Source organism: Pelobates fuscus, chromosome 5, assembly GCF_036172605.1.
Source record: "Pelobates fuscus isolate aPelFus1 chromosome 5, aPelFus1.pri, whole genome shotgun sequence".
Lineage (NCBI taxonomy): Eukaryota > Metazoa > Chordata > Amphibia > Anura > Pelobatidae > Pelobates > Pelobates fuscus.
The window spans coordinates 328,546,854-328,570,380 of NC_086321.1; the positions used below are offsets into that span (position 1 = coordinate 328,546,854).

A 23,527-nucleotide genomic window follows, 5' to 3' on the forward strand; every position below is an offset into this window, starting at 1 on the left:
TTTGTGCAAAACATAAGTGCAAAATAAACAAGGTAGCACAGAGAATTTGGTCAGTTATTAGGTTGTGCAAATGTATTAGAGGTGGCAAGTCCTGTTAATTCTATTTTGCTATAATAAATACATAAACCATCAAGATCTTTAATTTTTACATTTATAATAATGTTTGAGAACAGGTAATGGTATATGCTGGAAGAATGGAAGCTGGATGCAGTGACATACTGCAGAGTTTACATTACTTGTGACTATCACTAGAAACTTCATCTCAGTGTGTAAACATCTCACTCTGGAGAATCACATGTTACTGCACCCAAATGAGTTGGAAAAGAAAATACAGGCCCATCATGTCCTAAAGAGAATGTTTGCATCTAAGGAGCATGGTCCTATTTCCCCAACTTGCTGAGCAAAGGTCTGCAAGCTCAGTATGATCAATAACTTGCAGTAACAGGTATATACACAATCTTAGCCACCATTAAAGACGTGTGCAGATTGGAATTAAACAAAAGAACAGCATTCATTAGCTAAAAAAAACTGCACAATGCAGATACACGTTTAATAGCTCCTTACATCAGAAGTCCTTTGGGAATGCGATTCAGCCAATACCTCTGTCCAGAGGAGAAGTCAGGTTTGTCTTTTACAGTCTATTGGCTCTTTATAGTCTATAATCATTAGGCCATTTAATTAGCAAATATTCACTTGTTTTGTCTCAGGCAGTGTTATCCCAACCTTCAGGCAGCTGGACAACAATGGGTGCACAGTCCAAAGGTTCCTCTTCAAAGTCCCACTGGAATTTTTTGGTTAGGTGAGCTCGAAATCTCATGGCTTTCTTCCGGACCGATTTATCTGCTGAGGGTGAACACAGGAAGGAGAAGAGTACCTGGAGAGGAAGGAATAATCAACATGCATCACTATAAACACTACAAATCCCAGTAGGGAGGAAGTGGGAGTTTGATGGAATGAGGCTCCACTAAGCACATGGCCAAGTGTGAGCACTGGGACAATATTTCCAGTGGATTCTATCAATATAAATATGTATCTCATATAGGATAAAAAAAAAAAGTCACCGAATTTGATTCTGTTCTATTTTTAGTCAGTCTATACAAACTAGAGCAAAACCTGCTGCGGATTAATTCACCTAAATTAATCTGTAAAAGGTCTTATAGTGAATAATATTCTTAGCTGAGCCTGACTGATACAGAGGATCAAGAACAGATCATATCACATTAATAACTCCATCTGCCAAAAACTGGATCTCAGGTGACATTGTCCAGCAACAGATAGATATACTTAAAGGGACTCTCCGGTGCCAGGAAAACATTAGTTTCCTGGCACTGCAGGACCCTACAGTGCCCCTCTCCCTCCCACCACCATCCCATGTTGCTGAAGGGGTTAAAACCCCTTCAGTGACTTACCTGAATCCAGCGCCAATGTTCCTCTGCGCTGTGTCAGGCTCCGCCCTACGCTCCTGGCGGCGGACATCGGCGGGGGAGACCTAATGCGCGCGCATTAGACCTCCCCATAGGAAAGCATTATTCAATGCTTTCTTATGGGGATTCCGGGGACGCCGGAGGTCCTCATACATAGCGTTAGCACGTCCAGCGTCGTTTAAAACACTTTTCGTGTTCTAAGAACACGGAAGTCCCTCTAGTGGCAGTTTATAAAAACCTCAATAATTACACTTGCAGGGTTAAGGGTGGTGGAAGTTGGCACCCAGACCACTCCAATGGGCAAAAGTGGACTGGGTGCCTGGAGTGTCCTTTTCAATCAAAAGCAAGTTACATTTATGGCATTCAATAGTGCTAATGTTCTCACATCAAAAGGTTGCACTCAGCACATTTTATTTTTGAGTCTATTCAATAAACAAGTGGTAAGCATTCTAAAATGTTTAAGCCTTGAAAAGAACATATACATGGCCAATTCAAAGCATTCCATGGTGATCAGTTTGTTAACGGGACTATACAAAGGACACAAGATCATCCATTTCAACTGCAGAATAAAAGATTTCACATAAAGCAGAGGAAATTATACTTTACAGTAAGAAAATAAGGAATTCATTGACTAGAGCTGGTCCACTATCAAACACAACTGGTGCATTTAAAAAAAAAATGTTTGGCACTTTTATAATAGTTAAAGGGACACTATAGTCACCAGAACAACTACAGCTTAATGTAGTGGTTCTGGTGCCTATAGCCTGTCCCTGCAGGCCTTTTAATGTAAGCACTGCATTTTCATTACATTACTGCCTAGGAACACCTCTTGTGGCAGTCACTCAGTCACTAGAGGGGATTCCTGGGTCAGTGTTGCACGTCTCCACACTCTGCATGGAGACACTGAACTTTTCTCATAGAGATACATTGATTCAATGCATCTTTATTAGGAGATGCTGATTGACGCAGCGTTTTGACGCTCATGCATTATAGCCCCCCAATCCTTTCCTATGGAAAAGTATTGTATTGGCAGAGATTGTCAAGTATGACGATCTCCGCCAGGAGGCAGAGCCTGCGCATCGCTGGAAAATGTGAGTAAAACTACCCTTTAAACTGGGGAAAAGGGTTGTCGGGACCTAAACAGGTATTTTTAAACTATAGTGTCAGGTATACATGTTTGTATTCCTGACACTACAGTGTTCCTTTAATATGTACATAAGAAATAATGATAGCTTGCTGGTGCAGACTGATTGCCATTTTGGCCAAACAGGTAAAATGTGAGGATGCAGGAGTTAAAGACTGCTTCATTATTTGGCCACGTGCAGCACCACAGATAAGTGAATGATTGAATTTGATGGACTTGAGTCTTTATCAAACTAAATGGCTATTGTCTGTTATTTATGAAATAAAAATATGGGCTGCTGCGATGAAGAACGAAGATTACGATATTTTTTTTTTTTTTTTTTTTTTAATAATCTTTCAGGTTCACTGGTAGTGGCTGCCATATCATAGGAGCGTGTTTTTGGCCGTCAAAAGGTCTTGGACATTGCATTCATTAAAGCTCTATTATTAGATTACCCCCATGGAATATGTAAGCGTGTCTATTTAAAAAAATACAGATGCGCACGCATAAAATAGTTTGAAATGTTATAAGGCTACTTAAATTCACCTATCTCAGCAAACAAATATTGGGATTCAATTCCATCATATGGCCATATCGTGTTAAACCCACCATTATGCCACAGTGCCCAAATATATCGATGGGTCCTACTCGAATTCCAACGTGGGAGACAAATTAAATAGTGCATAGTGTATTTTAATAATCTGTTTTAAGAGCATTGTGAATAAATAATGCAAAATGAATGTGATAAACACCATTCTGAGAGATGCAGTGTCAAAACTAAACAATTCATGTTATAGTGTTTTGATGTACTTACAATGCATATCATATTCAGTGAGCTCCGGACATATTTGGACACTGACACAATATTCGTACTTTCAGCTTTTCAGACTTTAATAAAAATGGTTGAACAAATATATTGTATGAAATGTTTCGGAATTGCAACCATTTTCATACACAGTCCTCTTATTTTGGGGGTTCAAATGTAATTGGACAAATGAACAAAATCATAAATAAAATGTTAATTTATAATACTTTATGACCCAACAACTGCTTGAAGTCTGGAACGCATGGACATCACCCATCGCTGGGTTTCCTCCTTTGTGATGCCATGCCAGACCTTTACTCCATCTTCTTCAGTTGTTTGTTCGTGGGTCTTTCTACTTTAAGTTTTGTCTTCAGCAAGTGAAATGCATGCTCGATCGGGTTGAGATCAGGTGATTGACTCGGCCATTGCAGAATATTCCACTTCTTTAAAAAACTCCTGGGCTCCTTTCGCAGTAAGTTTTGGGTCATTGTCCATCTGTAAAGTGAAACTCCATTCAATCAACTTCGCTGAATTTGGCTGAATCTGAGCAGACAATATATCCCTATACACTTCAGAATTCATCCAGCTGCTTTTGTCTTCTGTCACATCATCAATAAACACTAATGACCCAGTGCCATTGGAAGCCATGCATCCATCGGGTTTTACAAATGGTGTGGTATGCTTCAGATCATGAGCCATTCCAAGCCTTCTCCATACATTTTTCTTCCCTTAATTCTAAGACAGGTTGGTCTTAGTTTTATCTATCCAAAGAATACTGTTCCAGAACTGGGCTGGCTTTTTTAAATGTATTTTGGCAAATTCTAATCTGGTCGTTTTATTTTTGAGGCTTATGAATGGTTTGCACTTTGTGGTGAACCCTCTGTATTTGCTCTCATAAAGACTTTTCTTTATGGCAGACTTGGATAATGATATGCCTACCTCTTGGAGACTGGTCTTCACTTGGCTGGATGGTGTGAAGGAGTTTTTCTTTATCATGAAAAGGATCCTACGATCATCCACCACTGTTGCCTTCTGTGGACATCCAGGCCGTTTTGTGTTGCAGAGCTAACCAGAGCGTTATTTTTTCCACCAGAATGTAACAAACTGTTGATTTGGCCACTGTTAATGTTCCTGTTATCTCTTTGATGGACTTTTTTTTGCAGCCTAGGGATGGCCTGTTTCACTTGCATTGAGAGCACCTTTGACCACATGTTGTGGGTTCACAGCAACAGCTTCCAAATGCTGGAATCCACTCCAGACCTTTTAACTGCTTAATTGATGAAGAAATAATGAAGAGCCCACACCTGTCCATGAAACAGCTTTTGAGTCAGTTGTCCAATTACTTGTGGTCCATTGAAAAAGAGGGTGCTACATATTAAAGGGAAACTCCAGTGCCAGGAAAACAATCCGTTTTCCTGGCACTGCAGGTTCCCTCTCCCTCACACTTCCCAATCCCCGGTTGCTGAAGGGGTGAAAACCCCTTCAGTAACTTACCTGAGGCAGCTTCCTCCTCCGCGCCGCTCCTCCTTCTGACTCCTTCGGCCGGTGGGCGAGACTGATCCCGCCCACCGGCTGAGGAGACCTAATGCGCTTGCGCGGCAATGCCGCGCATGCGCATTAGCGCTCCCCATAGGAAAGCATTGAAAATGCATTTCAATGCTTTCCTATGGGGAAATGAGCGACGCTGGAGGTCCTCACACAGCGTGAGGACGTCCAACGACGCTGTAGCACATGTTTCCTGTGCTAGGAACCAGGAAGTGCCCTCTAGTGGGTGTCTAGTAGACAGCCACTAGAGGTGGAGTTAACCCTGCAAGGTAATTATTGCAGTTGATAAAAAACTGCAATAATTACACTTGCAGGGTTAAGAGTAGTGGGAGTTGGTACCCAGACCACTCCAATGGGCAGAAGTGGTCTGGGTGCCTGGAGTGTCCCTTTAAAGAGCGGTTATTCCTAATCCCTTCCTCCAATTTGGATGTGAATTTATTTTGGTAAACAGCCAATATAACAAAACTCGATTTAGTGTGCAAATATTTCCAGACCTAACGGTATCTGATATGCATAGTGAATATATACATAAATACAATATCACTTGTTTAGTTTTGACACTGCATTTTATTGAATTGTGTTTGTTATCACCCTCATTTTGCATTTTATATTCACAATACTTTTAAAACAGATTTAATACACTTTAGTTCATTTGGCTCTGGCACTATATAATATGTCTCCCATGTTAAAATGCGAGTAGGACCCATTGATATTGGGGTACTGTGAAGTAGTGGTGGACTTAACATAATCTAGTGGATCTGAATGCCCATATTTGTTTGCTGAGATAGGTGATTTTAAGTAGCTTTATAAAATGCAAAAATGTATTTTTATGTGCGCGCTGTTCCTTAATCTGTATTATGTATAAATTGTGGTCTCTGCGGCAGCACCATTGTTGAGAAATGCATGTTCCCGGTGTGCCCCCAATACCCAACAGATGTAAAGTGATTTTGTTTAGTAGATGTTAGGGATTTTGTCAATATTATCAGCCGATGTTCCGTTTTTTTTTTTTTTTTTTAAATTATCGGTATTGGCCTATAATGCCGATAATGAGGTGGTCCAGCACGCACCCAATCTGTCGTCTCTCCAAGTCTCGCGATTCACGAAACCCTGGCCGTCAAAGCGTTCCCTCCGGTTACCGCGGCAATGCGTCGCACGGCAAAAAAAAACACGCGCTAATCGCAAGACTTTTAGAGAGGAGCTGAAGACCCGGGCCTGAAGTAGTGCTGTCTGGCTGCCTTCTTTCTACCTCGTGTCTAGTCTGCTCTGCCGATTGTGTGCCAATTGGTTGGCCAATATTATCCTTCTGGTCTGTAAAAGGTAATTTTCTTTACTCCAATAAACATACTCACTCAGTCAGTAAGGGGGGGAAAGGCAGTTGGTGATGGATATGGCACTATATAAATGATAATACAGCCCTCGGTATATATTGGCACTATATTATAAATGATAATAAAGCCCTTGGTAGTATATTGGCAATATAAAATGATAATAAAGCACTAGTTAACATACTGGCACTTTACAAATGATAATAAAGCCCTGGGTCATATATTGGCCACTATACAAATTATAATAAAGCACTGGGTAATATATTGGCCACTATACAAATTATAATAAAGCACTGGGTAATATATTGGCCACTATACAAATTATAATAAAGCACTGGGTAATATATTGGCCACTATACAATGATAATAAAGCCGTGGGTCATATATTGGCCACTATGAAAATGATAATAAAGCCCTGGGTCATATATTGGCCACTATACAAATTATAATAAAGCACTGGGTAATATATTGGCCACTATACAATGATAAAGCCCTGGGTAATATATTGGCCACTATACAATGATAAAGCCCTGGGTAATATATTGGCCACTATACAATGATAATAAAACCCTGGGTAATAGATTGGCCACTATACAATGATAATAAAGCCCTGGGTAATATATAGGGCACTATGCAATGATAATAAAGCACTGGGTAATATATTGGCCACTATACAAATTATAATAAAGCCCTGGGTAATATATTGGCCACTATACAATGATAATAAAGCCCTGGGTAATATATTGGCCACTATACAAATTATAATAAAGCACTGGGTAATATATTGGCCACTATACAATGATAAAGCCCTGGATAATATATTGGCCACTATACAAATGACAATAAAGCTCTGGGTAATATTTGGCCACTATACAATGATAATAAAGCCCTGGGTAATATATTGGCCACTATACAATGATGATAAAGCCCTGGGTGATATATTGGCCACTATACAAATTATAATAAAGCCCTGGGTAATATATTAGCCACTATACAATGATAATAAAGCCCTGGGTGATATATTGGCCACTATACAATGATGATAAAGCCCTGGTAATAGATTGGCCACTATACAATGATAATAAAGCCCTGGGTCATATATTGGCACTATACAATGATAATAAAGCCCTGGGTCATATATTGGCCATTATACAATGATGATAAAGCCCTTGGTACTGGATATATACTGCTGCTGGGAGAAATATAAAGTAAAACGAGGAGGGTCATACAGAGCAGAGGAGGGGGGGGGGGACACACATGTTTTTCTGCACTCTCATTTTCCTGGCACTATAGCTTCCCCCCCTGTCAAGGCCCCGTCCGCCCCATGGTAAATGTACAGCATATCGGTAAGTTATCGGCTATCGGCCTGAAAGTTCACAGATTATCGTTATCGGCTCTAAAAAAAAAAAATCAATATCGGTCAATCCCTAGTAGATGTAATATTTTATTGAATGTGAAAACAACGCAGGTGGAGTTGTACATGTAACTCTCTAACTACTGCTGAAGAACATTTTGGATACTCCTCAGTCAAGATGTGGCTGAGTATTATGAACCATTGAAGCTTAAAAAGAACACTATGGCATAAGTAGGCATAGTACAAACACGTATTCCTAACAATATACTGCTCAACTAATGATTTAGATGATTTACCCCCCTCCTGCCACTGAGTGCAATACTAAAGAGGTTTTACTTACCTTTTAGTTCTTGCCACAGCCATAGGGAAGCTCTGGTAGTCTAGCATGCACGCACAGCAAATCACTGCTGTGCCTAACACTATCTCCTCATAGAAATGCATTGATTCAATGCATATCTATAGGAATTGTTCAGCATTTACGTGGAGAGCATGGAGACGCTGAAAGGACGACCCTCTAGTGGTGTCCAAGTGAAAGCCACTAGCGGTGGTCATGGGCATCAGTGTTTCTCAAAAAAGGCACTGTTTACATTGCTGACCCTGCAGGGACAGGCCTTATGCCCCAGAATGTAGTGACATGAAGTGGTTCTGGTGACTATAGTGTCCCTTTAAAAACATCTGGATATCCCATTCAATTCTTCCAGTCAGATTTGAAATAATTATTTTTTTTAGTTTATCAAAATCCAGTGTTATTGTGTGTTTCCCGACAGACAGACACATCATTTTTGATTGACTGCTTAAACCAACATTAGAAACACCTTCTGCAAAGGCAAATAAATGGTTATTTCACACAAACCTCACAAAGGAAGCACCTATAGTGGCTTTCAGGAAGACAGACACAAGAAGTGGTTTTAACCCTGCAATAGAAACATGGCAGTGTCTACAATGTTTTACATTGCAGATTTAAATCTAAAGGGCCACTGTAACGTGACCAGTTCTTTGAATCATGTAACACTAGATGGGCCTGTTCCTTCTTTGCCTTTGTTACAGCCAGACAGCTTACAATGGATGGCACAGAGAGATTTAAGTTAGCTGTAATGAACAGATTTCAGTAAGGCAGAGCAGCAACGGACATTACCTGCAGTGTGCTGGTCAGGAAGTTGTCCTGGGACACAATGTCTATGAAGAAATCAGTTGGTACTTGTGCCAGCTGGTGGTACAGGATGGAGATAACTTCGCTGTACAAGTCAGGTTGCTGGAGGGCAAAGGTCTCTGATCGGCACAGAAGGTTCAGTAGCCCTTTCCACTGCTCAAAACCCTCGTAAACATTTCCCAGCAGAAAACACACAAAGGAAAACTGCAACTCAGCTGTGGAAGAAAACAAAGAAAAAGGTTAAATTGGGCTTAGTAGGAAACGAAAATTATGGACACTGGTTGAGCATCATGAGAAACATGGCTCTAGACAGCTGGAAGGTCAAAAGGTACTTATCATTAAGGATTAATTCAAATGTATCATGCTTACTTATAAAGCTCATCATGGTTCCCCTACTTATATCTCTTATTAGCAAATTTATTTCAGCCCGGCCTCTTCGCTCAGCCAACATCCTGTTACTATCCCTTTCTTGTACCCAACACACTCGCCTGCAGTACTTCTCCAGGGATGTCCCTTCATTATGGAATGCCCTCCTATGCCACAGTCGACTATCCCAGTCCAAAATACTTGAAACCACACTTTTTTAGAGAAGCCTCTCAGCTTCTTCTTTAACTCCTCATCCATTACAAATGTATTTTACAGTGCTCCTTCCTCCCAATCAAACCTCCCATCCTTACAGGTATACCAAGATTATGATTCCTAACATCCCTCTCTGTTTTTTTCCCTCTACCTTTTAGAGTGTTAGCTTGTTTGGACGCCACGCTTAACCTACGGTTCCTGTATGTCAAATGACTTTAGGCAAAAAACAATAGGGTTTATCCAACTATAGGGGAAAAAAAGAACATTTTGACAATAGGTAATTAATTTAAGTTCCTGATTGGGATAAAACGCGTTGGACAGGTTGTGGACAGATTTTATGCTGATTGATCCTTACCTATGTGTAAGTAATAAATTATTTTTATACTTTATCTACACTTCCTTATATCTCATTTTGGATGCATTTTATTTTATATACTGCTGAGATCTGCAAGACCAGCCATTGGAAGCAAGAAACTGCCTGAATTCTCCATTGATTACTACATGCCCTGCTTTATCAGTTAAAGTGTGAGTGACCACTCGGCACAAAAATATATTTCTAAAGTGTTATACAGTGTTCTTTTTTCCCATATAGTTGGATAAACGCTATATGTATTTGTGGAAGTTTGAAGAGATCTTCGGGTTAAAATCCAAAACTAAAAGGGAAGTTCTTATATATACATTTAACCCTTTGTTTTACTATACACCCTAATAGTCACTTAAGCACTACTCAGTGATATTGGTGAAAATTGACCACTATAATATTCTTTCTGTGATATAGTGAAAAATGTTGCACTTCTCTTTGTCAAATGTCTTTAGTTAGAAATGTTTGTCTTGTTTTCCTATTGTACAGCGCTGCAGAATATGTCAGAGCTTTGTGATTGTTATATAGGTATTATTACAATAATATTTAAAGGACCACTATAGGCACCCAGACCACATCAGCTTAATGAAGTGGTCTGGGTGTCAGGTCCATCTAGGGTTAACCCTACAGCTGTAAACATAGCAGTTTCTTATGGGTTAATCCAGCCTCTAGTGGCTGTCTCATTGACAGCCGCTAGAGGCGCTTCCGCGCTTCTCACTGTGATTTTCACAGTGAGAAGACGCCAGCGTCCATAGAAAAGAATTGAGAAATGCTTTCCTATGGACTGACTGAATGCGCGCACGGCTCTTGCTGTCGTTGGAAGAAGGAGGAGAGTCCCCAGCGCTGAGGGAGCCCGGCGCGGGAGAAAGTTAAGCGTTCAACCCCTCCCTCCCGCTTCAGCCCGGCAGGAGTGGGACCCTGAGGGTGGGGGGGACCTATTAACACTATAGTGCCAGGAAAATGAGTTTGTTTTCCTGGTACTTTAGTGGCCCTTTAACAATTTCATTCACATTTACTTTTAATGCAAGTGCTGGTGTCAAAAATCTTTAATAACCAACTTACTGGTGCCCTATGCCTCAAAAGGATGTGAAACTCCATCCCGTAACAAACAGAGAACTATGAACTTAGAGGGTGGAAATATGAGATCTGTAGAGTAAAGAATGTAAACAAGGACGACACTGACCAAGCACTTCTAAAGGATGTCCAGGGTAATTTGTTTCCAGTAGACACCCCAGGGCGTAGGAAAGGTCCATGCTATGCTTGGTGACCTCGGCCGGGGTGGCATTCTCTGGGTACAACTTAGCAGGCAACTGGCTGAACCGGATCTCTGTACCAGCTTTTTGTTTCATCAGGGGAAGTCGGGACATGCCTTCTTTATAGCTCTGACATACCGAGTCGTATCTGGAAATATTTAAAGTATTAAATTGTTAAATATCAACTAAAAACAAAACAACAACAAAACAAAAAAGGTTCAGTTCAGTTAAATAAATTACTGGCCTGAAGGGCTTACAGTCCAACAGCTAGCAATGATCAACTGACCACCACAAACAGGAATTCAAAATAAAGAAAAAATGTAACAGGCACTGATACTATGGTTCACAAACATACATTTTAAAACTAGACTTATGTTGACATATGCATATATGATAACTTATATTTTTTGCTGTTTTTCCTGGATTAAGATCTTGTTTTTTATTTCATTTTTTTTAAACTATGGTCTGTCAGATTGCTAAACCTGACACATAAGTTAATTAGTAACTCATACTCCAAAATCACACCCCTAGCTGGGGTAAATATCTACTTTCTATGGGTTGGCGCATACAACTCAAAATAATACAAGTTTTCATCTAAGAACAAGAGGAAAACAACGATATCAGGAAAAGCCCAATATGTGGTCATAAATATAGTCAGAGAGGTAATGTGGGCTCTTGTTTAAATAAAGTTTATTATTATTTTTTTGTTTTGTTTTGCCATTTCCTTTGAATGATTCTACTTAGGAGGTAATTTCAGTAAGGAGGGTTTCTACCTTTGTTAGGCAGATTAATTCACCTTATTTGTATCAAGTTTCCATCTAACATCAGACCTTTAATACAGGACAATGTACATCTAAATCAAACCTTTAATACAGGACTGCGATCATCTAAATCAGACCTGCAATAAAGGACCGTGACCATCTAAATCAGACCTGCAATAAAGGACTGTGACCATCTAAATCAGACCTGCAATAAAGGACTGTGACCATCTAAATCAGACCTACAATAAAGGACTGTGACCATCTAAATCAGACCTTTATTAAAGGACTATGATCATGTTTTAACATATCAATACATGCATTTCCCAATTTGCATAATTTCTTAGGGTATTCTGGAATCTGCCCACAGATACATTTGTCTGCTCCATACACACACATTACACATACTTTGGTAGGTTGTGCTTGGCTCGATCCTCTGTGAGTGTCATGTTTTCTGTGGGTAGGACCTCTGGGAAGGCGTAGATGTTCCCACAGACTGGCTGAAGTCTTCCTATGACCTCTTTGTTAATGTGGCTGCTTAGTGAGACCCAGCAGCGCAGGCTTTCATATGGATAAGGACCCAAGAATGGATCGAGGGATGTTAATTGCTCCCGCAGCTTCTCTGCCTCTTCCTCAGGAGCCGGTACCATCAATTCATCCTGAGGATTCCAGTGTAGGAGGCGGATTTCCTTCTGTTGTAAGTGTAGGAAAATCCCGGTCCGGGGGCCTGTCTCACTTGCAGCCCCATCCTTCCTTTTCACACTGTAGTGGACGAAGTGCACTCCAGGAGGCACCATCTTCACTCCTTTGAAACGTGGGCCTACCTGCCAGCTGTTACAGTCAATTCCAAATTCAGAGCCCTCTGGTACTCCCAAGAACACCAGTGTTGCTCCCTCAAAAAACAACTGGCGAGCAAGTTCAGGGTCCATGTCAACAGAGGCGCCTTCCATTCCTTTCAAAAGAGCACAAGCAAAAGTACTTGAATTACTTGCAAATTCAAAAATTGCGGCATGTATGAATATTTTGTATTTTAGGCCCAAATAGATTTTTACTATATTTTACCTATATGGTATTATGACTGCATTTGAAAACATATATGAAATACATATTATTTAGTATTTATTTACTTAAAACTATTTTTGAACTTATACAGGCCCAACATGGTCTGCAGCACATACAAAATAATCTATTGCAAATGTTTAAAGGAAACAAGAGGTTATTAAGGATCTTGTTTCATTACTTTAAAGAACACTATAGTCACCTAAATTACTTTAGCTAAATAAAGCAGTTTTAGTGTATAGATCATTCCCCTGCAATTTCACTGCTCAATTCACTGTCATTTAGGAGTTAAATCACTTTGTTTCTGTTTATGCAGCCCAAGCCACACCTCCCCTGGCTATGATTGACAGAGCCTGCATGAAAAAAAAACTGGTTTCACTTTCAAACAGATGTAATTTACCTTAAATAATTGTATCTCAATCTCTAAATTGAACTGTAATCACATACAGGAGGCTCTTGCAGGGTCTAGCAAGCTATTAACATAGCAGGGGATAAGAAAATCTTAATTAAACAGAACTTACAATAAAGAAAGCCTAAATAGGGCTCTCTTTACAGGAAGTGTTTATGGAAGGCTGTGCAAGTCACATGCAGGGAGGTGTGACTAGGGTTCATAAACAAAGGGATTTAACTCCTAAATGGCAGAGGATTGAGCAGTGAGGCTGCAGGGGCATGTTCTACACACCAAAACTGCTTCATTAAGCTAAAGTTGTTCAGGTGACTATAGTGTCCCTGTAATACTGAACTACAATATACTGTGATACTGTAATACAATATACAGCCCCACTCTAGTAAAGTAACAGAGACTATAGAGGGTCACCTGAAAGAATAACTTGAATAGAATATGATTATTTCATTTAATGCACTCAATTATAATCTAGAAGAGGAGAAAAAAAAACTATGGGGATGAGTTCAATAAAAGAGTGTGAGAGAAATTAGTAGAGCTGGATTGTGAGAAAATGAAATGGACTGTGAAGCCCCTAATTGTGTTTGAAGAGAGGGTGCTTGAAATTATGATTTGTTTTCTTAGGGACTTTTTAAGGGATTGAAGAATAGGGGAAAATGTAATTGGAGGAAACAGGCTGTTCTAGAGAAATGTACTGGGCACTAAAATGGCAGATGAAATTTAACACAGATAAATGCAAAGTTATGCACTTCGGGATTAAGAATGCACAAGCAATTTACACCCTAAATGTTAGTGAACTAGGGATAACCACACACGAGAAGGATTTGGGAATTGTTATAGACAACAAATTAGGCAGCAATATGCAATGTCAATCTGCAGTTGCTAAGGCCAGTAAGGTTTTGTCATGTATAAATAGGGGCATAAATTCTCGAGATGAAAATATAATGTTGCCTCTTTATAAATCGCTGGTAAGCCCACACCTTGAATATGCTGTGCAATTTGGGGCACCTGTTCTAAAGAAATATATCATGGCACTAGAAAGAGTGCAGAGACGAGCTACGAAATTGATAAAGGGAATGGAGTATTTTAGTTACGAAGAAAGGTTAAAAATATTTCATCTGTTTAGTTTGGAAAAACGGCGCCTGAGAGGGGATATGATAACATTATACAAATATATTTGGGGCCAGTACAAACCTTTATCTGGAAATCTATTCATAAACAGGGCTATACATAGGACACGAGGTCACACATTTAGGCTGGAAGAAAGGAGATTTAATCTAAAAGATTTTTACAGTAAGAGCAATAAGGATATGGAATTATCTGCCTGAAGAGGTGGTTTTATCAGAGTCCATACAGATGTTTAAACTGCAATTGGATAAATACTTGCAAAAACATAACATACAGGGATATAATTTCTAATTAGTGGGGTAATCGCTGCTTGATCCATGGAGACATCTGACTGCTATTTTGGAGTCAAGAAGGAATTTTTTCCTAGTTTGTTGCAAAATTGGAAGCGCTTCAGACTCGGTTTTTTGTCTTCTTTTGGATCAACAGCAAAAACATATTTGAGGAAGGCTGAACTTGATGGACGCAAGTCTCTTTTCAGCTATGTAACTTCTAATTAGACCAGCCTTTGTTCACTACGTACATCAATGAGCCTTGGACACTATGACCCTGATACTGGTTCTCTTTCTTTGTATCACTTTCGTTAGGTACTAACCACTGCATATCGGGAACACCCCCAAAAGAATTGCCGTTTTCGAGATGCTCTGATCCAGTCGTCTAGCCATATTTTTTTTTTTAACTTTGTCACAATCACTCAGATCTTTTCCCTTACCTATTTTTCCTGCTTTTAACACATGAAATTAAAGAACGGAGGGTTCACTTGCCACCTAATGTATGCCAGTCCCTGACAGGTGTCATTGTAATGATATAATCAATGTTACGCACTTCACATGTCAGTGATTTTAATATTGTGACTGATCAGTGTAAGTAGTACTGGAGTCCAAAGGAGCTAATAGATTTGCCAAAATGACCGTGCACACTGCACAGACAAAATAACAAACAAAAAAAAATCAGAAGAGAGAGCCAAAGAATGTGCCTTTAGGGACTCTAAATAAAGCTGAGAGGAGGAGGGTTTGCCATAAATGAAGACGCAAGAGATGCAGTAGGTGAGATAAAACAAGAACTAGGAAAGAACAGTGTAAAGAAGGCAAAGGGTTGTTGGATGGATAATTTGGGTTACAAAGTGCTTTTTTTTTGGTTTGGTTTTTTTCCCTCAGATAGGTGTGGAAATGGCATGTTTAACCCCTTAAGGACCAAACTTCTGGAATAAAAGGGAATCATGACATGTCACACATGTCATGTGTCCTTAAGGGGTTAAGAGATGTGGGGAACACCCTGGAAGCAATAGAGCAATTAACCCCTATATATATATATAGGTAACAAAATACACTTAGAATGACATTCTATATATAGCTATCTATATATAAAATGCAAATAACCGCAAATATATATATATATATATATATATAGACAAAAATAGAGAATGTAGGATGCACACTCAGGTCTTTGTGAAAAAATGTGTAGTTTTATTCAATTCAGGTACAAACCAAACCAACGTTTCGACCTCTGCAGGTCTTTTTCAAGTAGTACAAGTAGTAAAGTTGAAACGTTGGTTTGGTTTGTACATGGATTGAATAAAACTACACATTTTTTCACAAAGACCTGAGTGTGCATCCTACATTCTCTATTTTTGTCTATATTTGGAACGCATATCGTGGTTTGCACCCAGGCAGGTATCCTATTATACAATAAGGAGAGTGCCAAGCTATTTGTATTTTATATATATATATATATATATATATATATATATATATATATATATATATATATATATATATATATATATATACATACATATAATTACATAAAAGATTACATTAGTATACACGTAGAATTTAAATACCTATAAATGCATATATATTAAAATTCTACGTGTATATTTAAGTAATCTTTTAACATAATTAGGTGATTCGATTAATTAAAATTTGATTGACATGCCTGATAACACAGGGAGAAAGTGCAGAGAATTTATTTCGCAAGCACTATATTTGACCCTGTAACTCTCCAAGACATCATAAAACCTGTACATTGGGGGTACTGTTTTACTCTGGAGACTTCGCTGAACTCAAATATTAGTGTTTCAAACTGGTAAATTGTATTACAACGATTATATTTTAAGTAAAAGTGACGTTTTTTGAATTTTTTCACAAACGAACGGCACTTTTATGGACTATATTATTGTTGTAATATGTTTTACTGTTTTTTTTTATAAATTCTTTATTTTCAGTATTTTAAGTCTTGATTGTAAGCGAGGGGTACAGAATGTAAAAGAGGGGTGGGGTACTAATGCGATCCATTTAGTAAAGTAGGTTAACAATGAATATATCAGAGATGAGGTCTCATTAGCTGGAATAGCATAATTTCGAGTACAAAGTGTTGCGGACATTCGTCTTTTGTATTCCCATAAGCATGGGTTATTGGGTGGTTAAGTTAAAGGGGTTTCAGTTTTGTCAGCGTTAAGTAGTCACGTGGTGTGTGTCCAGGGGGATATTGAGGTGGGTAGGGCCTGTGGAGGGAGGGGGAGTGAGTACTCATCAGTAGTTCAGGTGATATCCTTTTGTTCTCTGTGGAGCTGGGCCCTCGCGATGTTGTTTGGAATTAAGCTGTCTGGTGGGTTGTGGGCCGCTCGTGCCAGTGTGCTGTGTCGGTTATCCATGGTCCGGGGGCCTTCTTTGGGAGGTGTGGGTCCCGCGGTGAGGGCGGGGTCTCGGTGTTGGGTTATGGGCAGGGATGAGTCAGACTATGTATGACCCAGGGGTCCCAGATTTTGTTGTGGTGGTGGGTTGTGTCATGAAGTAGGGCTGAGAGCTTGTCCATCTCTCTGGCTTCTTCTGTTTTTTTGAGTACAGTGTCTAAGGTGGGTATGTTTTTGTTGCCCCATTGTTCGGCTATTGCGCGCCTTGTGGCCAAGGCTATTTTGGCGAGCAGTTTGTTTTGTGCCCTGAACAGGGGGGCGTGGGGTTTAGACAGTAGCCAGATCCACGGGTCTAGAGGGATCTCTGTGTGTAGGAAAGCCGAGGTTAGGTCTGCTACTTTTGACCAGATTTGCGATATGTGGGGGCAGTGCCACCAGGCGTGGATATAGGTACCTTGTGACCCACATCCTTTCCAACAATCGTCAGTGGTCGAGCATTTCATTTGTTTCATCCGCAGGGGTGTCAGATACCATCGGAGAAGCGTTTTGTAAGCCTGTGCCCTATGGTTAACGCAGATGGTAAGGGATGCTGTTTTAAAACACTAATATTTGTGTTTAGTGAAGTCTCCCGAGAATAACAGTACCACCCATGTACAGGTTTCATGGTGTTTTGGAAAGTTAGAGAGTCACATATAAGGCTTGCATTTCATAGTTGTCTACTTTTTCAAATGGTATGCCATTATGGGGGTAATTCTCATTCCTGGGCTACCACGCCATCTCAAAGGTAACATTACCAATCTGGCAAATTTCTATTTGAAAATGGAACGTTTTCCCAGTGCGAAAGTTGCCCTGCCCCCCCCCCCCCACTCCCCCCACCATACATCTACCCGCCACCATCTCCCCATTAGTCTATACTGCCACACATTCCCCCGCCCCCACCACCGCCACCTCCCATACCTCTATCCTCCCCCTCCCATATGTTTCCTCTCCACACATGCAGTCAAACAGTTACACATGCAGACACGCACATAGATAGAGAAACACATACAAACACATATACAAAATTTTGTATTGGGGTCGAGTGGTGGCTCAGCCTGATGGGAGTCAGAGTTCCCACTCTGACTCTCTCCTCCTTACTCCTCCCATGCAGGCTCTGTGTTGTTGCTGGGAGGAGTGACCGGGGCAGTCACTCCCTCCCAGTGGCTGACGTCATAAAAGGGGGCCCGGTCGCGCTGTTAAAGCGCTGACTAAGTCCCCTGGAAATCCATAGCGATAGGGTGGCCCTAACAGCATGGACCACCCGATGGGCCCCTTAACGTGCGGCCCCGGTGGTACCCAGCTGCAGGGGTCAACAGGGCGGCCGGGCCCGGTCGCAGCTGCGATTCCTGCGAACGCGGTAGTTCCGTCAGTGGCTAAACTGTAAATTGTTAGGAATTCAACGTGTATTCAAAGACAATTTCAAACTATGGACCAAAATAGTCAAACTTAAAACAGGGGAGCAGAAGAGACAGCACAAGACTGCCGGGTGACTCAGATAGCAAGGGAGCAGAGACTGTACCAGGAACAGGTAGCCACATAAGTTGTGAGTGTGCAATAATGTGTATGTGACTGTGTATATGTGTAACTGTGTGCAACAATGGATGTGGGGGGAGTGTAGCCACGAGGGCAGTGGTGGAGGCCCATTGGTCATTGTAGGACTCAGGAGGGCTCTTGGATCAGGGCCGGGTCACCCTTTAATAGCGCACTGGACTAGACCCCTGTCACAGCGTTTGTTCCCTCCTGTCCCCGTGATCTGCTGGGATCAAGTGTGCTAAAAATTATAGCTAAATAACGTTAATTGTTACTTATGTGTGCATACCTGTTTCAGTGTGTGAGTGGCACTGCGTACATCCTAGCATTTAAATTACAACACTGTATACAAATACACCACCACTGTACACAAAAACAGACCTGCTTTGAAACTCCATTACTACAAACACATCCCTTCATTGAAATGCACATGCTACACACAAACGCATCCACTGCATTCAAATAGAAACAATGCATGCAAACATGCAACTTGCATTCAAACGTCAACACTACACAGAAATACAACTTTTTTTATTGTTGTAAGAAAGTAATTACACTTATGACATTATGTAAAATTGGTCTTTGTGACCGCTTTTTATCGTGTGCTTGTTTGTATATATAAATTGTATGCATTTGGCCCTACGTACCCATTACAGTAGACAATTTGGACCTAAAAACCAAATAAGTTTAACACCCTTGCTCTAACATCTGTGCAAGTCTCAGATTACGGTAACGTGCGCACAATGGGGGCTTATTCACCAGACGGTGGATTCAGTGACTTCATAACTGGCAGAGTCATTCACTAAACTTAGAAATGTATAATACTGAAATCCAGATGGCATAATTCGGGCTAAATAGCTGATCTGGTATGACAGTTTAACTATTTGACTGTTTTCCCATTCATATTTCAACTATAATGTAAAAGAATTGCTAAATTTAGCCAAAATAGCCCATCCTTGAATACAGCTCAGTTGGAGAACTTTTCTAAATCATCTAGTTTTGCCTATCTTCTGCAATGCCACATTCAACTCTGCCCAATTGGCAGTTTAATGAATATACTCTCTGTATGGGTCAGGTTATAGTGTACAAATCGCTGTTTATGTGAATAAGCCCCACTCCAGCATGTCATACATACCACCCTTCAATCACAGTCACTGCAGCTATCCAGAAAATGCAGTATATTGAATATAGCACGTTACTTCCTGTGCACAACAAATGTCCTCCTCGGGCAACTAGCTCTCAGTACAAAGTTTCCTAGAGTCAGTCACTGGATATGGACTTCTTAGTATATCGCCCTCTATAGTTTAAACACTTTTTTCTTTTTTTTTTAGTTCTTAGTTACATTCCTCTTGATGTCTCTCTTTTTTAAGTCAGAATAAGCCCATATCAATTAAAAATTAAATAAAATAATGTCAAATCTTAGGCCAAAACAACCAAATGAAAAAAGGACTTGACAAATGTACCATATGTACTTGGCTATTGTGGCTTAAATTTGAAAATTACTTTGAATTGTTAGCAAATCACACTTTAGTAAATAACCCTAAAAAAATATATGATCCCACAGAATTATATAGTATTAAAACTGCCTGTAAGGCAGTGTCTATAAAAGCGGCAATGTTACCCCCCCATAACATCTTTATGAAAGGACCACATTAAATGTGTTGGGATTTCACTTAGAAATATATACTGCAACCGTCGGCACCCCAGATGTTGGGGACTACATCCCCCATAAGGCTCTTACACCCATAATGCTGGCAAAGCATCATGGGAGGTGTAGTCCAAAACATCGGGAGTGCCGAAGGTTGCCTATACTAGGACAATAGGACTACTTTGGATTAGTATTTTACCTATCAATGACAAGCATGACACAAAGGCGGAGGTATCTTTTGTCAAGACGGGAATAAAAGACTCTGGAGGGTCCTGACATGGATTCTGGCAACTGAAGAGCCAGGAGCTGAAGAGAAACTGCAGGAAGAGCATGGCGGTGGCCACAGGGACTTATTTAGTCAAACGTCATATCCCCTGCCCTCCTTGGCCACCGCACTGTCAGGGGAGCAGTCACTTATGTAACCCATGGAACAGCGCAGCTAAGGGGAGTGGGCCTTGACAGAGCTAGAAGGCGGGCATATGTGGAAAGGGGAGTTATGGTCAGGTGGTCACAAGGGGTGTGGCCGTTAACAGGATGCCAGATATTAATAACCGGCATCTTAGATCAGGAGCCATTTTAAGTAATCACACTTACCTGTTGTTGTGGCAGGCTTTGTGTGGTTTTTCTTTGCCTCCTTTGCAGCTAGATGGAGGATTAGCTGACAGGAGTCTGGGCAGCAGTGCAAGAGAGGGGCGTCGAGTGGCTGAGAGACCGCCTTAGTGAGGCCTTCCCGTCCGGCTCTGGGAGCTCCCTGGGACAGAGGCCGGTCAGGAGGACAAGGCACCCCCTCCCTTTCAGAGGTTGACCCTCAGCGCGGTTACAGGCTCCCGGCATCCACAGAACCCTTCTGGAGGCGGCGGGCAGGAAGGCCGCACGTGGAATGAGGTCGCGGGAGGTGTCGCAGGGCGGCCGTATGAACACGGCGTCGAGTGAGGTAGGAGTTGCAGGCTGCTGGTTCGGGAACAGAATCTGAAACTGCCGAACGTTCGGGAAGTGAACGTGGAGGTAGGGGAAATAGCGAAGGGGCTGAAACTGCCGAACGTTCGGGAGGTGAACGTGGAGGTAGCCATACTGCCGACCGTTCATTTGCCGAACGGGGAAGTAAGAAAACTGCCGAACGTTCGGTAGTTGAACGTGGAGGTAGCCATACTGCCGACTGTTCGTTTGCCGAACGGGGAGGTAAGAAAACTGCCGAACGTTCGGTAGTTGAACGTGGAGGTAGCTATACTGCCGGCCGTTCGTTTGCCCAATGGGGAGGTAAGAAAACTGCCGACCGTTCGGTAGTTGAACTTGGAGGTAGCCATACTGCCGACCGTTCGGCTGCCGAATGGGGAAGCAGGAAAATCTGCTGAACGTTCGGTTTTTTGCTTCCTCTGTTGCAGGTACAGCAGGAGAGGTGGCGGATGGAGACAGGAGTTCGGGCAAACTGCCAGTACAGAAGGTGATCTACAAGTAAGGGAGGATCGGTACGGCAGGCTTGGCAGCAGGACCTGGGAGCGCTGGAAGTGCTGTTGGCAGTGGCGGAGTTAGGACAGTGGGAGTTCATCGCCCGGGTGAGTCGACCTCTGACACCATTGCCCCTCCGGTTTCCATGCCAAGGGTAGCCCCTGTGGTTGGTCCCGGTACGGGTCAGGCTGGTGACGGCGGGGGGGCAGTTGGTAGGCGGGGGGCTAGAAGGGCAGCGACTGGACCGGAGGGTTATGGTGATACACGAGACGCCCTACCCAGGTCTTCTTCTTCTCCTTACAGATCACTAGAGCATCCTTCCACGGGCCGTGAGTGGGCCCAGGACACAGGGACCGGATGGTTGGCAAGAACTCCTGGTTCCTTGGACGGCGGAATCTCGACAGATCCCCCCACGCTCTCGACCAAAGGCGCGACTGGTGAATCTGCTAATACTGATAAGTCTGGCAATTTTACAGGGTTTGCGGTCATTTTTAGATAGTTGGGGCTCTGGGCAGGATCAGCCAGGGTTTTTTTTTTTTTGTGCATGTCTGGGAACCAAGCCCGGGGGTTTAGGGGTTTAGGGGTTTAAGTTAGCGCAGTCAGAAGCAGGAAAGTTTGTAGTCACGGCTGGGGCATCAACATCGATGTGTACGGAGGGCGGAAATGAACGCGCCGAACTGGCGGGTAGCAAACCTGATGCTGCACGGCAGGATGTGCACATATCCTTCGCGGGCCGCTTGGTTGCCAATTAAAACATTGGACTTGAAGGGAAGGATTTGGAAGGGTGAGTTTCTTGAAATTTTGTGCTTCTCCCATTGGGGAAGTCCATTTGAAAAGTATAGGATGATCCTGCAGTCCTTTGGCAATTGGTTGCGAGCATTCTGCATTTGGGCCGGCGTAATTGGCAAGAAGTGTCCGGAGAAGTGCTCACAGCTCTTTTGTTATTTAGACGGCAATTGGGAGGTTCATAGAAAGTATAGGGGTCTAGCCTGGGGGCGCTACGACGAGCAGCTGCGGGAGGGTTTCCCACACGGTTTTGTTCCCCCCTTTTTTCTGGATCGCCGTCCGGAATGTCGGGTGCATAAATAGAAATCGGTGGCGGAATTTCCAGAGGTAGTGCGAGTAAAACTTGCTAAGGAGGTCCCAATGAGTAGGATGGCGGGACCCCCCTTCACCGTCCTACCCGCCCTTGGTGGGTCTTCGGGTTCCCCCCCTTTGGGGGTAGTGCCGAAGAAGGAGCCGGGGAAGTTCCGGCTCATACATCACCTTCATACCCAAAAGGGTCGTCAGTCAACGACGACAGTGACGAGGGTTTATGCTCGGTGTCTTCTACATTATTCGACACGACTGTCGAGTTGGTTTGGCACGCAGGGCATGGGGTGGTAGTGGCAAAAGCTGATGGAGAATCGGCTGCCTGTCTGTTAACTTTTGGGTTGTTGGGTTGACGGGGAGCTCTTCATTGACCTTTGTTTGCCCATGGGACGTTCCATCTCATGTGTATATTTTGAGAAGTTTAGTACTTTCTTGGTAGGGATAGTTAAGGTGGAGTCGGGTAGCAAATTTATAGTTCATTATCTGGATGACTTCCTCCGTGTCGGTCGCGCCAGTTCGGAGGATTGCCGCTTACGGTTTCGAACTCTGGAATGGGTCGCCCAAGTGTTTGGGGTCCCTTTGGCGGCTGACAAAACAGTGGGACCGACCTCGTGTCTCAGTTTCTTGGGTTTGGAAATAGATTGGATTGCAGGGGAATGTCAATTGCCGGTAGACAAATTGGTGGCATTACGTCAGGCTGTCCGGGAGGCTGGGGCAGCGCGTAAGGTGACGTTGAGATCGATGCAATCATCGCTCGGGCGTTAGAACTTTGCTTGTAACATTGTGCCAGTGGGGCGGGCTTTTCAATAGGTTGTTAGCAAAGGCGACATGTGGGGTTAGTTCCTCTCATAATTTATTTGGGTTACGATCCCG

At 42.1% G+C, this 23,527-nt stretch overlaps 2 protein-coding genes across 2 annotated transcripts in view; one reads left to right on the forward strand and one right to left on the reverse strand.

Annotated features, from left to right (window-relative positions):
• The window catches only part of SGK2 (serum/glucocorticoid regulated kinase 2), a 538,190-nt gene that overhangs the window by 12,561 nt on the left and 502,102 nt on the right, over positions 1-23,527 (forward strand). The window lies entirely within an intron of this gene.
• On the reverse strand, positions 630-19,679 carry AAR2 (AAR2 splicing factor). Its single transcript, XM_063455664.1, has 5 exons — positions 19,604-19,679; positions 12,086-12,629; positions 10,850-11,067; positions 8,712-8,941; positions 630-874 (listed from the first exon to the last, which is right to left on the reverse strand). Exons 2-5 carry the CDS (start codon positions 12,625-12,627, stop codon positions 704-706), a joined length of 1,161 nt encoding a protein of 386 aa, XP_063311734.1. The 5' UTR covers positions 12,628-12,629; positions 19,604-19,679; the 3' UTR covers positions 630-703.

Excerpts from the sequence above, each read along its gene's own strand:
- AAR2 (XM_063455664.1), bottom strand. The coding sequence starts at position 12,627 with ATGGAAGGCGCCTCTGTTGACATGGACCCTGAACTTGCTCGCCAGTTG. Across the intron at positions 11,068-12,085 it reads GCCAAGCACAACCTACCAAA|ATACGACTCGGTATGTCAGA; the intron begins GTATGTGTAATG and ends AAATATTTCCAG. Across the intron at positions 875-8,711 it reads TCCTGACCAGCACACTGCAG|GTACTCTTCTCCTTCCTGTG; the intron begins GTAATGTCCGTT and ends CTTCCTCTCCAG.